The sequence below is a fragment of the Myotis daubentonii genome, chromosome 4, assembly GCF_963259705.1.
Source record: "Myotis daubentonii chromosome 4, mMyoDau2.1, whole genome shotgun sequence".
NCBI classification, from domain to species: domain Eukaryota; kingdom Metazoa; phylum Chordata; class Mammalia; order Chiroptera; family Vespertilionidae; genus Myotis; species Myotis daubentonii.
In genome coordinates, this window is record NC_081843.1 from 115689559 (window position 1) to 115706945 (window position 17387).

Sequence of the window (17387 nt, forward strand, 5' to 3'; positions counted from 1 at the left end):
GCCGACGCTCTATCCACTGAGCCACACCAGCCAGGGCCAAAAAGTGTGTACATAAATGTGACAGCTGCATATCTATAACGGTAGGAAGTAGAAACAGCCCAAATGCTCACCCCCTGATGAATGGCTGAATCAATGTGGCGGTACATTCAGATGATGAAATATTTCACATTGAAAAGGACTAGCGTGCCCGGCCGGCGTGGCTCAGTGGTGGAGCGTCAACCTAGGAACCAGGAGGTCACAGTTCTATTCCCGGTCAGGGCACATGCCTGGTTTGTGGGCTCCATCCCCAGTAGGGGGTGTGCAGGAGGCAGCCGATCCATGATCCTTTCTCACCAGTGATGTTTCTGTCTCTCTCTCCCTCTCCCTTTCTCTCTGAAATCAATAAAAATATCTTTTAAAAAAAAAAGGGGCGGGGGCCCTAATGAGTTTGGCTCAGTGTGTAGAGCGTCGGCCTGCAGACTGAATGGTCCCAGGTTCGATTCCGGTCAAGGGCATGTACCTTGGTTGCGGGCACATCCCTAGTAGGGGGTGTGCAGGAGGCAGCTGATCGATGTTTCTCTCTCATCGATGTTTCTAACTCTCTATTCCTTTCCCTTCCTCTCTGTAAAAAAATCAATAAAATATATATATTTTTTTTAAAAAAAGGACTGAAGTACTGACCCATGCTACATGAACCTCAAACGCCTGTGCTAAATGGAAGGAGCCGGTGAGAGAAGACCACACGTTATACAATCCCACGAAAGGAAATGCTCAGAATAGGCACCTCGATGGAGACAGCGTGGGTGCGGGGCTGTCCAGGGCAGGGGAGTGGGGCAGGGAGGTCACGGAGTGACAGGGCTGCCTTGGGAAGTGACGAGAATGTTCTAGAATTAACCATGGAGGTGGTTGCACACCTCGGGAAGGATATGCTCACCGTCCACATGAAGGGGGCAGAGCAACCACATTCACAGGAAAAGAAACAGACCGTCCAGTTTCCTTAGTGGTTTTCGGTGACTGTGGCCGTGAGCATTCGATTCCCTCTGAGGCCGCACCACCACGGCTCACCCTCGCCAGAGGCCGGCCCTGGCGGGAGTGCCCTGACGCACCGGCAACCCCGGGAAAAGGAAACCGGGGCTCGGCACCCCCCGGGCATGATTTCTGGGAAAGTCACCCCGAGTCTGAAGTCATCGGGGTGTTAACCCCGGGTGGGCACACACCCACGTCCTGACGGGACACGGACCACAGGCCACGATAGCATCGCTCCTCGGCTCCGGGAAAGAGCAAAGACGTCGATTGCTCACAGGAAGCGGGATGCTGTGCCTTCAGGTCCGAGGCTGAGCCAACCTAGGCGGGAGCCCAGTGTCAGAACTAAATAGCCAGGTCGCCCTAACCAGTGTGGCCCAGTGGATAGAGCGTCAGCCTGCGGACTGAGGGGTCCCGGGTTCGATTCCGGTCAAGGGCATGTACCTGGGTTGCGGGCACATCCCCAGTAGGAGGTGTGCAGGAGGCAGCTGGTCGATGTTTCTGACTCTCTATCCCTCTCCCTTCCTCTCTGTAAAAAAAAATCAATAAAGTATATTTTTTAAAAATAGCCGTGTCTCACCCCTGTTCTCCTTCAGCTAAATCCAGAAGGAAGGAGGACGGGAGGAAAGGAAGGGAGGGAGGGAGGGGAGGAGAGAGGAAGGGAAGGAGGGAAGGGGGAGACAGGTGCGTCCGCGTCTCTGTCATAGGCAGTTGGACGGACTTGAGCAGAGCAGAGGCGATGGGCCAGGTACCAGGGTCTCCAGGCGGAAAGCCCGATGCCCAGCCAGGGACCAAGCGGGGAAAGCAAGGACCTCGCCCAGGGTGACCACCCCCCCAGGATTGCGCTGGCCGTGCGGTTGGACCCCTGACCTCTCCTCCCTGGAGGCAACATCTGGCCTCAGAGGTGTCTCAGCCCCAGGCCCGGGAAAGCAGCAGCACCAGACCAGCGATGCCACGGCTGCCTCGGGACCCGCCGCACTGACCCATGGCCCTGCCCTCCACTCAGCACCGGCCACTCGGGGAGACCAGGACCCCTGGGAGCGGATGGACACTCTGCTGAGCTCCTCCCCTAAGACCCCCCAAACTCACAGCCTTTAAAGCCCTCAGGGCAGAGGGCCGGCCCACACTCCCTTCAGGGAGCTCTGGGTGCCATCCCCCCCTCTCCTCCCCCGCGGGCAGGCATCTGCTAACCTCTGAGGGGCCCCAGGAGACCTGCCACCAGGGGAGCCATGGGCAGCGGCAGCTCGTCCTGGCTGAGCCCTGAGCCTGTCCCCCAGGCCCTCTGTTCTCGGGCTTCCCAGGGAGCCAGCAGCCGGCCTGGGCTCTCCTGTGGCTTCTCCTAGGCCCGTGGTCGGCAAACTGCGGCTCGAGAGCCACATGCGGCTCTTTGGCCCCTTGAGTGTGGCTCTTCCACAAAATACCGACTTCTGCACATGGGCCACGAAGTTTCAATTGCACTGTACGTGCGCACCCACACGTGGTATTTTGTGGAAGAGCCACACTCAAGGGGCCAAAGAGCCGCATGTGGCTCTCGAGCCGCAGTTTGCCAACCACTGTCCTAGGCCAGTGGCTCTCAACCTTGGCTGCACATTAGAATCACCTGGGAATCTTTTTAAAATCCTGATTTCTGGGCCTCATCCTCTTTAAAAAGATTCCCAGGTGATTCTAACGTGCAGCCAAGGTTGAGAGCCACTGGCCTAGGCCCTCCTGCCTCGCTGTCCCGGCTTTAACAGACAGCGCACCTGGGCACCTGCCTTCACAGGAAGCACCGGCCACCTGATGCGCTCGCCGCGGCCAGGGCACTCCCGCCCGCTGTGCGCACCCGTCTCCTGGCTGAAATCCCTCCCTCCAGAGGCCAAGCACCGTCTTGCCGGTCACGGGTCTAAAGCTGTGAGGTCCGTCCGTCAGGGGGAGCACCATCCGAGGTCTGCAAAGAGCCCGGCCCCTCCCTCCAGCAGCTCCTGCCCACACCTGCCCCAGGCCCCAGGCAGCGCACAGCTGTCCCGGACGAAGCGGGAGGGGAGTCCAGGCAGGAGCTTGCGGACAAACGAGGCACCGCCTGGCCTGGGCCCTGTGGCTCCTTCCAGAACCCAGAGATGACCAGGAAGAAGTCTGGTCAGTGACCACGTGTGCGGACAGCTTTTAAAGCTCGAACGTGAGCCGTCACGAGAGCTCCCGCTCCATTCGTGGGTGTGGAGGACAGTGTCGCTGATGCGGGAAGCGGGATCCCTCTGATCAGGGGACACGCAGGCCTTCCTAGGGGTGTGCTCCCTTCTGAGGCCCCCGAGGCCCCCGCCCGCCCCTCCCCCCCCCAACCCCCCCAGCCCAGCGGGCGTAAGCCACTGCCGCAGAGCTGTTCTCACTTCTGGTGTTTCACTTCCTAGGGCTCAACTCTGAAACTTACAGAAAGAGAGAGAGAGAAAGCCACATCCTCTGAGCGCACTATAAAGAGGGTCGGTCGAGGACGGAGAACAGATCCCACCCACCTGGCTGGCTGGGCAGCATGAGGGACTCCCGGGCGGCTCTGGCCTCCGCTCTCTCCGCGGCCACCTTTCTCCTGCTCCTTCCCGGAGGTAAGACGGGTCCCTGTCGGGTCCATGACCAGCCGGAGCGGGCCGGTTCCCCCGAGCCCCGCACTCTGCCGGGGGCTGTGCATGTCTGTGTGCGAGAAGGAAAAGCGTCCTCGTTCTTCTGCACAATTTCTTCGCAAAAAGCAGCTCGCTGCTGCCCCGTAAACTGCCCGCGAGGACGCGTGGGACTGTCGGCAGCCCCTGGGGGAGGAGCACGCAGGGCCTCTGCCTCTCTTGCTACAGAAATGCAGGCGGTTTAAGGAGTTAACAGGCGCAGGACCCACACCTGCAGCAAATCAGGGATGAGCAGGGTTATAGTCGCATGGCTGGTGGCTCACTGGGTAGAGCATCGGCCCAAGCACCGAAGGGTCACAGGTTCGATTCCCGGTCAAGGGCGGGTACCTAGTGGGGTTGCTGGTTCGATCCCTGGCCCCAGGGTGCGTGCGGGAGGCAACCAATTGATCTCCCCTCCCCCTCCTCCTCCTCCTCCTCCTCCTCCTCCTCCTCCTCCTCCTCCTCCTCCTCCCCCTCCTCCTCCTCCTCCCTCTTCCCTTCCACTCTCTCTAAGAATCAATGGAAAATTTCTTTCATGATCTCTCCGGGCTAGTGTGTCCTTGGACCCTGGACACGGGGAGCTGTCCTGTGCGTCGAGCGGATTCGTGGCTGTGCTGGGACGCGCCTGCTCTGTGCGTCAGCGCGAAGCCCCGGGGAACCACGCTCTCTCTGGGGGTTAGACGGTCCTGAGCGGCTGATTTTCCCTAAACCTCCTGGGGGGCAGGGCTCTGGGCCGGGCTGGCCTCCTGGGCGAGTGAGGGGCAGCGTGGGCTTCCCAGGGTCACGCCGTGGAGGGGGAGTGGGGGCAGTGGCTGAGGGTACAACAACCTTCTCCCCAGAAATCCCAAGGAATGTCTCTGGTGCATCTTGCACCTGAAACTGAGAAGAATTTCTTAAAATGCACGGTCGCAGGTCATTTGGGACAAAAGGGAGGGCACGGTGTCGGCTGGGCCCAGTAGGAGGCTGTGCGGGCACGTCAGGTTCTCACTCGGTGAACAAGAGCAGGTAGAGCTCCGTCCTAGCTGTTCTTCAGAGGGAAGGGCCCCCAGCCCCCAGGCCCCCCAACCCCTCAGGCACCCCAGCCCCCAGGCACCCAGCCCCCCAGGCACCCTGCCCCCAGGCCCCCAGCACCCCAGGCCCCAGCCCCCCAGCCCCCAGGCCCCAGCCCCCCAACCCCCAGGCACCCCAGCCCCCCAGCCCTCCGGCCCCCCAGCCCCCCGGCCCCCCAGCCCCTCAGGCCTCCCAGCCCCCAGGCCCCCCAGCCCCCAGGCACCCCTGCCCCTCTGCTCCACTCCATGTCCTGCCATCAGAGAGCAATGTGGGCCCCGCGAGGCTCAGGCCAGCGAGGCAGGGCTGGCGATGAGAGATGAGACTCAGCCCCACAGGCGGAACCCTCCGGAGGCTTTTAAATCCTGAGCCCCTGCCTGGCCCCAGCGGTTCCCACCGATTTTGCCTCTGGGTGGGGACCAGGAGCGGCTAGTGTTGAAGCCGCCCCGTCTGCCTAAAGCCGCCCTGCAGGGGTGGGTGGTGGGGTGTGGCCTTCCTCTGAGGCATGTGCGCGTCCCGCAGGCTCTGCGCCATGTCCTGCGAGTGGCTTTCCCGCCCCGGAGGCCCCGCGCACCTGGGGACCTGCCTTCACGGAAGCAGCGGGTCCTCAGTTCCTCTCCTCTCCCTCCCAGAGCCCCGCGGCCCCCTCCCCACCCCCCCTCCACAGTCCACACCTGACTGGAACCTGGCAGGACTCCCTTTAATAACGGTCCTGGCACCGGCCCCTCTGAGAAGCCACGAGGCCGAGCCAGCGGGGAGCAATATTGTGAGAGACTCCGGAACTCGGGGTGCAGGGAGGGCCTCACGCAGCCCACACCTCCGGTCCCATCTCCCGGTCCCGGGAATGAGTCCAGACAGACTCCTGTCCGTGGTCCGAAACCTGGTGAGGGCAGAGTCCCTCCGCGGCACCTTCTCCCTCCCCCGCCCCCCCCATGTCCCGGCAAAGCGCTGAGGTCAACCGCGGGGTCCAGCCAGAGCCGGAGGGGCCTGGGGCAATGGGTGCTTCCTCTCAGGTTGGGAGGGGAGGGCAGAGGTCAGGGAAGGACGGCTCCGGGGATGGTGACAGGCCTCCCGGGCAAGGTCGCAGCTGGTATGGGCTTTTGCAAGGACCTGGTGTGAAGGGGCAGCACTCAGCCTGCAAGGGAGGCACACGGTGTTGTCAGCGTCACCAGCATCTCCTGTAGCAACTGTTCCCTGGAGACCAATGCACACGGCCTGCCCACCGCCCAAAGGGTCACATTTCCAGCCTGGCGATCCTGGAAGGGACAGGGTGTGCTTCTGGGGGGAAGGAGTGGGACCTCTGGGAGGGCCCCCCGGGCAGGGCCTTGCACTCACACGCCCACGGGGAGCCCTGGGGATGGAGTGCTCCCTGCACTCCTCGCCACGCGGATGGCACCTCTGGTCTGAGAAGCGAGGCTTCGGGGCGCGCTCTGGGCGGCTCAGCCAGCTGTGACTTGCCTCTTCCCTTTGCACAGGCCTCTGCGCGAGGATAATCGGAGGAACAGAAGTGACTGCTCACTCGAGGCCCTACATGGCGCTGATCAAAGGCACGCACGACAGCTTGTGCGCGGGGGCCCTGATCGCCGACGCCTGGGTGCTGACGGCCGCCCACTGCTCCCTGTGAGTGCTTGGGTTGCAGAAGAGAGTGGGTGGGGACTTCCATTTGGTGACTATTCATTTAAAGAGCAGATGCCACGAAACGAACCTTTAGCATAAAGTGAGGGAACTGGCGCGGACCCTCCTTCCGACAGCCACCCCAATGTGTTCGCACCCAAGGTCGTGCAGATGGGGCCCCCTGATTCTGAACGTTTTTCCATTTAAGGTCAGTTGGTGGCTCTTACAGCCGCCCCCAGAGAGTTACTCTCCGGCACCTGGTGGCTTTGCTTCTGTCCCTAAGCCACTGGGAGCCTTGTTCTCCAGGGAGCACAGCTCAGAGCCCTCTCACAGCTATGGGGGTGAGGGCCGCACCGAACCCCAACAGAGACCCCACGACTTGGCTTTGCTGCCACGGAGTTATCATTTGTTTTCAATAAACCCAGCTTAGCTTGTTGTGAATGCACTGGCGATGGTAGCAATGATGATGGTGATGATATGGTGATGATGGTGGTGGTGATGATGATGATGATGGTGGTGGTAATGGTGGTGGTGATGGTGATGATGATGGTGATGGTGATGATGCTGATGATGGTGGTGATGATGGTGATGGTGATGATGGTGATGTGATGGTGATGATGGTGATGATGGTGACGGTGGTGATGGTGATGATGGTGGTGGTGGTGATGATGGTGATGGTGATGGTGATGATGGTGATGATGGTGATGATGGTGATGGTGATGATGGTGATGATGATGGTGATGGTGATGATGGTGATGGTGATGGTGATGGTGGTGATGGTGATGATGGTGATGGTGATGATGATGATGATGATGGTGACGGTGACGATGATGGTGATGGTGATGATGGTGATGGTGATGGTGATGTGATGGTGATTATGGTGATGGTGATGTGATGGTGACGGTGATGGTGATGATGATGATGGTGATGTGATGGTGATGTGATGGTGATGATGGTGATGGTGATGTGATGGTGATGTGATGGTGATGATGTGATGGTGATGATGATGGTGATGATGTGATGGTGATGATGGTGATGATGGTGATGATGGTGACGGTGATGATGATAACTTCATAAACATCTTGTTAGTCTTTCAAGTGCCCATTTGTTCTGAGCTGCAGACAAGCGTTTGCACGGCGAGCACCTGTAGAGATGGGCCATGAAAGTGACCGGCCGTGATTCAAAGGCGCAAACCTGTTCACATGCTGCGTCTTTTCCAGGAACAGATCGTCACAGGTCATCCTGGGGGCTCACTCCCAGTCCAAGCAGGAGCCGGAGAAGCAGATCATGTCGGTGAAGAAGCAGATCCCCTTTCCGCACTATAATAAGAACAGGCACGAGGGCGACCTTAAACTTCTGAAGGCATGTACCTTTGATTTACAGTCAGTTGACTCCAACGTCATAGGACCTCCTACCATCTGGCCACCTGCGTGGCGAGCCTTCTCGGTGCCCCGACAGCTGCAGACTGTAGCTATGGGAGGGGGCTCCTAGGGTTGTAAGCATGCCAATATTTTATGATCTCATTCTGTTAACTCTTTATGCTTTCTTCCCACAGCTGGGGCGAAAAGCAACAATTAATAGACATGTGGATATTCTGATACTCCCGAAACGGGGGGAAGACGTAAAACCAGGAACCAAGTGCCATGTGGCAGGCTGGGGGCTGATTCACAATAGATATCTATCTGCATCCGATAGGCTGAGAGAAGTCTGGGTCACCGTCCTGGACAGGGAGACCTGCAATGGCCCCAAATACTACGGCCATAAACCTGTGATCGGACGGGATATGATCTGTGCTGGAGACCCCAGAGGCGGGAAAGACACGTGCAATGTAAGTGAAAGACGACCCCTCACTTTGGCTGTTGGGTCAAGTGGTGCAGAAATAGAAAAGGCAACGTCACGCGTAGCCCCCTCGTCACGCTGAGTCCTCTCCTCACGCTGAGTCCTCTCCTCACGCTGAGCCCTCTCCTCACGCTTAGTCCTCTCCTCACACTGAGCCCTCTCGTCACGCTGAGCCCTCTCCTCACGCTGAGCCCTCTCCTCACGCTGAGCCCTCTCCTCACGCTTAGTCCTCTCCTCACGCTGAGTCCTCTCGTCACGCTTAGTCCTCTCCTCACGCTTAGTCCTCTCGACACGCTGAGCCCTCTCGTCACGCTGAGTCCTCTCGCAGCCTTGGCTTCCGCTAAAGGGGTTGTTCAGCAAAAAGTACAGGTTGGCTCCTAGTGCCTGGGTGGACTGTGGTATCTTCTGGATTTTATATCAAAGCCACCAGAGAAGCAATGGTTTTTCCCCCTCATGTTAACGTATGTCTACCCAAACGTAGCCCTAGCCGGTTTGGCTCAGTGGATAGAGCTTCGGTCTGCAGACTGAAGCCAATAATGAGTCTCTCATCATTGATGTTTCTCTCTCTCTCCCTCTCCCTTCCTCTCTGAAGCATATATATATATATACTAGAGGCCCAATGCACGAAATTCGTGCAAGAGTAGGCCTTCCTTTCCCCAGCCGCCGGCAGGCACCCGGGACCCGGGCTTTCCTCGCAGCCCCGGCTTCATCTGGAAGGTCATCTGGAAGGACATCCTGAAGGACGTCCGGTCTAATTAGCATATTACGCTTTTTTATAGATTTTAAGATATGTAACACTCAGAAGAGCCCTTCTGTGCCCTGCTCCCCACATCTCAGCACACCCCCAAAATGCCTCTGCCGTGTGCCCCGGCAGGTCTGAAAGGCCTGTCATTCCCAAGCCAAGTGAGGGCTCAGCGAGACCCCACAGCCTCCGGGACCCGAGCTCAGTCCCCAGGAAACAGCTTCCGAGCGTGGCCCACGGAGAAGGGACGGGTCGGGGCCCCGCGGGAGGAGGGAGGCAGGAGACGCACCTGCCGTGTTTGAGCTCTGGGCGCTGGCTCATCACCTCCCGCCTTTTCCAGAGACCCTGAGCCTCATCCAAGAGGAGAATGGGGTGTGGGGTGTGGGAACCAGAGTCTGTCCCCCTTCCCGCTGCTTTTCGTCGGCAGAAGCTGACGGCCTTGCCCTCGGGACCAGGCTGGGCCAGTCCCAGGGGAGGGAGGCACCTGCCCTCAGAGCCTTCCACTCCCCCCCCCCCCCGCCCTCTCCTGCCCTCACCACTGTGAGAACCACATGCAGCATCCGGAGACCCCTGCCACCTGCCCCCCCCCCCCATCCACGCTTAGCCAACCCTTGTCGGCGCTCAGTGCCGTTGGTGGATTCCACCTGAAGGACTCCTGGGACAGTCAGGCACTGTGTTAGGCGGGTGCCATGTATCTGTGCGGGGAGGGCCCCGCTTCTCAGGCTCCTCACTTCACACCCTCCTGGGCCTGTTCTTGCAGGAAAGGGAGGTCCCAGCGAGGCCCCAAGGCCCAGGCATGGCCCTCCTGGCACCACCCGCCCAGACGCCGGGCCTCCTGTGACACGAGGCTGACTCTAGAATCCCCCGGGAGGACACGCCGGGAGGCCCCGTGGGGAGGAGAGAGCGGGCTCCCAGCCCCAGGAGCCTCCGCTGTGCAGGCTGAGCTGGACGTGCAGTCCCTGAGGCCGGAGCCTCCGTCCGCAGCCCTCACGCGGGAGGCGCGGGGAGAAGGGTGTCCATGGGAGAGGGTGACGGGACAGGCTTTGGTTTTCCTTCTTTGGGAAGACAGTTGTCCGCTGGAGAAACGAAAAACTGCGGTTTCTCTTTTTTGCCTTAAATCCCATCATTTGACAATTCGACCCCGAGTTCTTCAGCTTTTGAGAAAATGACAAGCAGGAGAGTTCCTTTCCAAAGCAGAGACTGGATCTCAGAGTCACAGGATAACAAACAGCGGTACACGTTTCACTGTAACTCACTGGTCCGCACGTTAAGCCGATTTAAAAACATTAAAATATCCCCAGCGGTTGGGTTTTTAAGCGCTAACTTTCCATTAAGTGACGGTCGGTCTTAACTCCGCGTTCCGTGGTGTGCTCGGAGCTCACAGCCCCCCCTCCTGTCTCGCAGGGGGATTCCGGGAGCCCCCTGATCTGCGAGGGCACCTTCCGGGGCGTCACGTCCTTCGGGAAGCCAGGCAAATGCGGGGACCCCCGGGGCCCTGGCGTCTACATGCTGCTCTCCCAGAAGTACCTCAACTGGATCACGAAGACGATGCGGAGGGCGGCTTAGGTCGCTGACCGCCGCTGCACTTGCTGCCGCGCCTCAGTCCCGCCAATAACATCCCATCAATAAAATCACTTGCGCCCTGACTGGTGTGGCTCAGTGCATAGAGCGTCGGCCTGAGGACTGAAGGGTCCCGGGTTCGATTCTGGTCAAGGGCATGTACCTTGGTTGCGGGCACATCCCCAGCGGGGAGTGTGCGGGAGGCAGCTGATGGATGTTTCTCGCTCATCGATGTTTCTAACTCTCCATCCCTCTCCCTTCCTCTCTGTAAAAAATCAATAAAATATATTTTTTTAAAAAATCACTTGCACGACTGCGCCGGGTCCTCGTCTGTCACTCCTGGGGGCAGGTCCCGCCGGCGAAGCGAGGCAGGGCCACAGCCTGGCCGGGGAGGGGCCGGGGCGGGCGGGGACCCCTGTCACCTGTGTCACCCACGTCTCAGGGGATACGCAGAGTCAGGATTGGAAAAGGCCCGGATAGCCACCCACAGGAAACGCGGCCACGGCTGTGCGGCCGTGCGGCTGTGCGGTGGACTATGGCCCAGCGATGGAAGAGGGCGAGCTGTCGCCGCAGGCAGCAGCATGAACTGACCTTACAAACGTGACGTTGAGCGGAACAAGCCAGACGAAAAAGATGGTGTTTTCTGAGCGACTCCATTTCCCTGAAGGCTGGCATACGGCCAAACTAACCCAGGGAGGCAGGTTAGAATCGCAGAAGGGTGCCGAGTGGGAGGGGGGGTGAGGAGGAGACAGGAGAGGGGAGGAGGACAGGAGGGGGGAGGGAGCAGAGAGAGGAGGGGGAGGGTCAGAGACGGGTGTGGGACACGCCGAGGAGGAAGCAAAGCGCGTCCCCTGAGCGAGAAGCTCAGAGCCGCACCCCCTCGGAAGGCCCCTCGTCCAGCTGGACCCTCAGCACCCACGCGGGAGACAGGCCACACCTCACTGTCGCTTAGACGAGGGCGCGGGCGCTCAGGGCCAGGGCTGGCAGCAGCGCCCCCCACAGGCCGGGCCGTCCTCTGCGCCCGCGCCCGCAGGTGTCTGGGCTCAAGGCCATGCAGCGCCCAGCCTGGTGGGAGAGGAGGCTGGTGGCCACTGTCCAGCTGGTGCTGAGGCTGGGAAGCCGCTGGGTGTGACCACGGATCCCTCCCAGCCCCGGGCCCGGCGGAACCACCGCCTCCAGAGCCGGCCTCCTCCGCGGTGCTGAGCCGTCGGGGACCCGGCAGCGTGGCCGGCCGAAGGTGGCGCTTGTCCCCCTCACACCCGTGTCCTGTGGCTGCCACACCGACGTGCGCACACGCGTGGCTTCGGCAGCAGGCATGTCCTCCCTGCGGGCCCTGGGAGCCAGCGGGGTCTCCCTCGGGGCTCCAGGCCCGCCCCTGCTCCTTGGGCTCCTGCAGCTCGGCCGCCCTTGCCCTGTGGCCACAGGCTCACGGTCGGGCCCTGGAGCCACACGCCTCCTCTTCCGGTGTCTCTTGTGAGGACACTTGTCGTTGTTTGATGGATTCGACGTATCCATGTTTACAGTAAGTGCCTACGAGCAGGCCGCCATCCGTGCCGTCGTCCTTGTGCGTAAAACAAATGCGTGCTCCTCGTGCCCCAGCAGCACCCAGGAGCCTGCTGAGCGTGAGCACTGCACACGGAGCTGCCACTGCATGAGCCCCGTGTGGGTGGGACGCCGTGCGGACAGCAGGCCAAGGCCCCGCTGGCTCCTCCAAAATCCAGCTGCAGGTGTCAGCCAGAGCACGGGACGCATGACGCCGTTTCAACGTCCAAGGCCTGGTCTGCACAGTCACTCCCGTCTCACCGAGGCCCCGGGCGCCGGGTCCTCACGCCTGGCTGCCGGGAGCAGCGTGCATCCCCGCACCTGCTGGGACGGGCTTGTCTCTGAGCCGTCAGCCTGCGGGGAGCCAGGCTGCACCCCCCGCGGTCCTGGGGGCCCTGCCGATCCTCGCAGGTGATGGGAAACAATGAAGTAAAGACAGTGGTCGTGCCCTAACCGGTTTGGCTCAAGGGATAAAGCGTCGGCCTGCGGACTGAAGGGTCCCGGGTTCGATTCCAGTCAAGGGCATGTACCTTGGTTGCGGGCACATCCTCAGTGGGGGGTGTGCAGGAGGCAGCTGATCGATGTTTCTCTCTCGTCAATGTTTCTGACTCTCTATCTCTCTCCCTTCCTCTCTGTAAAAAAATCAATAAAAAATTAAAATAAAAAAAAAAGACAGTGGTCGTCTCGATGAAACGGAGGTTCGGTTGCAGGGGGAGAAACAAAGAGGACCGCGTGTTAGTTTAAACCCACGCTTCCTACGCCAGCCCGATGGCCTTGCCTCAGACAGACTCGCGGGCCAGGCCGAGGGCAACGGCGGATCTTGTGGGGAGACACGAGACGCCGCCTCACGCGCTGGGCATTCCTCCCATCACATGAGGTTGCAAAGCCGAAGACACGTGTGCGATTCTGCCCACCACACCAGCACCGCCGTGGGCCTGAGCCGACTCGGAGGCCCGTCGGTGAACACGGATCCATCGCCTTTGGCCCTTCTCGCTGCTCCGGCCGAGCACACAGAGCTGCTCCTGGCGGGCGGCCCCCCGGGACTCCCTGAGGTCGGGACCGTATCTGGGGTTCGGTTTCAATTCTCATCAAAACACCCCAGCGACGTCAGACCACAGGCCACAGCCCTCTCATCTCTCGGCTGAGAACGACACGATCTACAGGAACTGAGCCCACCCCGGCGCCCCGCGGGCCCCTCGACCGCAGCTGAGCAAAGCGTCATCCCGCGATGCTCTCTCCGCCAGGAGCAGCTGCTGGGCGGCCGGCGGCACCGGGGCACCTGCGGGCGTGGCAGAGGCGGGGCTGCTCAGCACCAGGCTCTGCCAGCAACGGTTCTACAAAACTCAAGAAAACTTCCGGGTGTGACTTAAAAAATCATAAGGGTGTGTTTACCGTGTTGCATATTTGAAAGTTGTTCAGAGAGTCGATCTGAAAAGTTCTCATTGATCCCCCCAAAGAGGAAACACTTGGGTAGAAATCTAACAAAACGTGTGCAATGACTATATGAGGAAATGACAAAACTCTCATCAAAGAAAATTAAATAAATCGGTAGTCCACGTGCGTGGATGAGAAGACCCAATACTGTCAAGATGGCAGTTCTCTCCAAGTTGATTTACAGACTCAGTGCCATCCCGGTAAGTTTTTTTTTTTTTTATGGACAAACAGATTCTGAGGTTTATCTGGAGGGAAAAGTGCCAGAATGGTCAACACAACCCTGAGTGAGAAGAGCCAAGGTGAGGGACCAGCACCATCTGACGTCACGGCTGGCCAGGGACTGTAGGAATCAGGACAGGGCGGGGTGGCAAAGAGGAGGCACACGGGTCAATGGGATGGACAAACAGGTCCGTTACTCAGAGTTGCCCAAACTCGGAAGCAACGAGGACGTGCTTGAGCAGGTGAGTGGATGATAGCCGCGATCCATCCGGGCGAAGGGATATCATTTCAGTGCTCAGCACAGCGAGCGAGCCCTGGGCGGACACGGAGGCGCCCTCAATACGCACGCGTGCAGGAAGCCACTCTGCACAGTTACGGCTGCAGGATTCCAACTGCATGCCGTTCTAGCGAAAGCAAACCATGGAGACAGGGAGGAGTCTGCAGGGGTGGGAGGAGGGCGGGAGGGCTGGGTGACGTACAAGACACTGTCATGGCGGATGCTTGTCACTCCACGTGTGTCAGACCCACGGCATCTACAACCCACTGAACCCGCTGCCCACGTGGCTGGGGTCACAGTGACGTATCACACAGGCCCATCCATCGTGACGAACGCGCCGTCTCGTGTGGGGTGTGGACAGTGGGAGGCCGGGCACGTGTTGCGGGGGAGGTAGGAGAACTCTGTCCTTTCCCTTCATTCGCTGTGAACCCAAACTCCTCTGAAAGTAGGAGGGAGAGACAGGTAGGTAGGAGGGTAGGCAGATAACCTCCTAGGACAGTGGTCAGCAAACTCATTAGTCAACAGGGCCAAATATCAACAGTACACCAACTGAAATTTCTCTTGAGAGCCAAATTTTTTAAACTGAAACTATATAGGTAGGTAGGTACATTGTTATTAACTTAATTAGGGTCCTCCTAAGCTGGCCTTTGCTAAAAACGTCCTCAATCTGATTGAGGTATGTTCACTGAGGTTAACCCCTTCCAACTCTCCCATCCACACTCGTCTTGTGTCCTTGTTTCGTCCATCTCCTTTCGTTCATCCTCTCTATCTGTCCAAACCATCTCAACATACCTTTCTCAATCCTCGACACTGCATCTTCTTTCACTCCACAATGTTCCCTAAAATTAACTTAATAAACTTTACTTAACGTTTTAAGTCAACTTCGCACTGTATGTGCGCGCCCGCACGTGGTATTTTGTGGAAGAGCCACACTCAAGGGGCCAAAGAGCCGCATGTGGCTCGCGAGCCGCGGTTTGCCGGCCACTGTCCTAGGATATCACAATACTAGGGCACAGTCTCTCCACCCCTTTACACACATGCTTCTTCTCCCGTGTCAGATACTCGCCATCTAATAATGCTGAGTCAGTAACGAACGGCGTGCCGATGGCCCGGCCCCAGGGGTGGTGGGTATGGCCGCAGCGCGGGCAGTGCCCTGCGGACGGGCTGCTCACCCTCGGCGTTTGGAACTGCTGTCCCAGGCCCACCTCCCGTCCGGGAAATGCCTGTCACACAGTTTGACGTGACGCGAGCACTTATTAACAGAGAGGAAGAGGGAGATAAGAAACAAGACAAAGGAGGGAAGAGGCTGAATGACTCGATGCTCCACGCACATCGGTCTGGCTTGTTTACCTCGAGAGGCACGTCGTGCTGGCACTAAATCAGGAGGAATTCTGAGCACAGAGAATGTATGGGAACCTCGAGGGGTTGAAAACAAGGTCAGGAAGTAACAAAATGCAATAGGAACACACACATCTATCTAATAGCAAACAATCTGATACAAATATTCGGAGGGCGAGGGGGGGACCCCCCACATCCCAGGAGGGACCTTGAGGTCGAGACAGAAGTCGCCAAGATGACCCTTTAGCACCCTCGCCAGTGTGGCTCAGTGGGTAGAGCGTCGGCCTGCAAACTGAAGGGTCCTGGATTCAATTTCGGTCAAGGGCACGTACCTCGGTTGCAGGCTCCTCCCCGGCCCAGGCCTCGGTTGGGGCTCATGCAGGAGGCAACCAATCCCTGTGTTTCTCTCACATCGATGTTTCTCTCTCTCTTTCCCACTCTCTCTGAAATCAATGGGAAAATACCCTCAGAAGCATGGAACAGAGTGTAGAATCCCAGCGGGAAGGCGGGGTGGGGGGGGGTGACCAACCAAAGACCTTGTATGCACATATGCATGGCCCGTGGGCACAGACAACAGGGTGGGGGGAGCCTGGGGGAGGGGGAGGGGGAGGGGGGCTGGAGAGGGGTCGATGGGGGGAAAATGGGGCATCTGTAATACTTTCAACAATAAAGAATTATTTAAAATAAAAGAAAAAGGTGAGGATTAACAACAACAATGACCCACTGGCTCCCAGGCATGTGTCCCCAGCCCCCTGCCCACCTGCCGCGGCCACAGCCTCACACAGCGGCGGCCGGTCACGAGCCATCGACGCCAAGGTCTCAACACTCAGATTGACCGTGACGCCCAGTCCCTCTCCTCGCGTGAAACTCAGCGCCTCCTCTTCCTGCCGGGCGTGCGGACCCTTCAGGCAGGTGGTCCAGAGACCGTGTCCCACCACCACGCTCCGTGGGGCTCAGCCATGTCAGCCCCCCTCCCTCCCGTCTGGCCACGGCCACGGCCACGGCTGCCCTCATGGGCTGCGTCTCTCAGCGTGGCTGGCCCGGCAGCCGGCCAGTGGCCCTTCTGGGTCACATCAGGATACACCTTCAGCCCCTTCCAGCGATTTCTTTTTTATACACACACTAGAGGCCCGGTGCACGGAATTTGTGCAAGCGGCTCAGTCCTCGTAGCCCCAGATTCGTCCGGAATGTCATCAGGACAGTCATTCAGCTGTTTGGTCTAATTAGCAGGTTAGCTCTTCATTATATAGGATATTTTTTATTTACTTCAGAGAGGAGGGGAGAGGGAGAGAGAGAAACATCAACGATGAGAGAGGATCATGTGTCGGCTGCCTCCCGCACGCCCCACACTGGGGATCGAGCCCACAACCCAGGCCTGTGCCCTGACCGGGAATCGAACCCTGACCTCCTGGTTCCTAGGTCGGCGCTCAACCCCTGAGCCACGGCGGCCGGGCTGCCTGAGCTTTCTAAGTAGTTCTCCCATCGAGGGGGTTTCCAGTCGCCCCGCGGGAACCCAGGCTGCGCAGCTGCTCCACCTCGGGCTGTGAGCCTCCAGCCAGTGTCTGCGGCATCATCTTGGCCTCTCCAAGGCCAGGCTCTGGGTCCCTTCCTGCGAGTTCCTGGAATCTATTGTAATGATTTCATCAAAATAACCTCCGTCTGTCCCCACCTCCCAACCCCCCCCATCCCACCCTCCCCCGCCCCCCCCCCCCCCCCCCCCGCGCTGCCTGGGGACAGTCAGCCTCTCCTCCTCCCTCAGCCGGGGCCCCTGGGGGACTGTCGCCTGCCCCGTTCACGTTCACGTTCTCCAGGCGACCTGTGAATTCACTGGGGGCTGGTTCCTGGGCCCACGCGTGCACAGCCTGAGGAGCTGGTTGACCTACGTGTGTGGACCAGACATGAGACACATCTACCCCAGAGGCAGGGGCACACCAAGGAGGCCTGTCGCTCTGGAAACCAAACAAGCCGCGTACTGACCTTTCTCAGGCGGAGCGTGCACCTGCCCTGGGGTGTGAGGCCTGGGGGGCTGGGGGGCCCAGGGGCGGTTTCTCCCCAGCGCCGGGTGCGCAATGCCAGGCCCCCAGCCCTGGCAGCGAGGCGGGAAGCTGCTTGGCCATAGGAGCGTAGGAGACAGGCCTCGAGGGCCCAT

General features: G+C 59.5%; 1 protein-coding gene across 1 annotated transcript; it reads left to right on the plus strand.

Moving 5' to 3' along the window:
- The first annotated feature begins 3428 nt into the window (after positions 1–3428).
- On the plus strand, positions 3429–10498 carry GZMA (granzyme A). The gene is made up of 5 exons (XM_059691888.1): positions 3429–3575; positions 6149–6293; positions 7508–7649; positions 7843–8115; positions 10273–10498. The coding sequence occupies exons 1-5, from the start codon at positions 3506–3508 to the stop codon at positions 10432–10434; spliced, it is 792 nt and encodes a 263-aa protein (XP_059547871.1). The 5' UTR covers positions 3429–3505; the 3' UTR covers positions 10435–10498.
- Positions 10499–17387: the final 6889 nt, after the last annotated feature.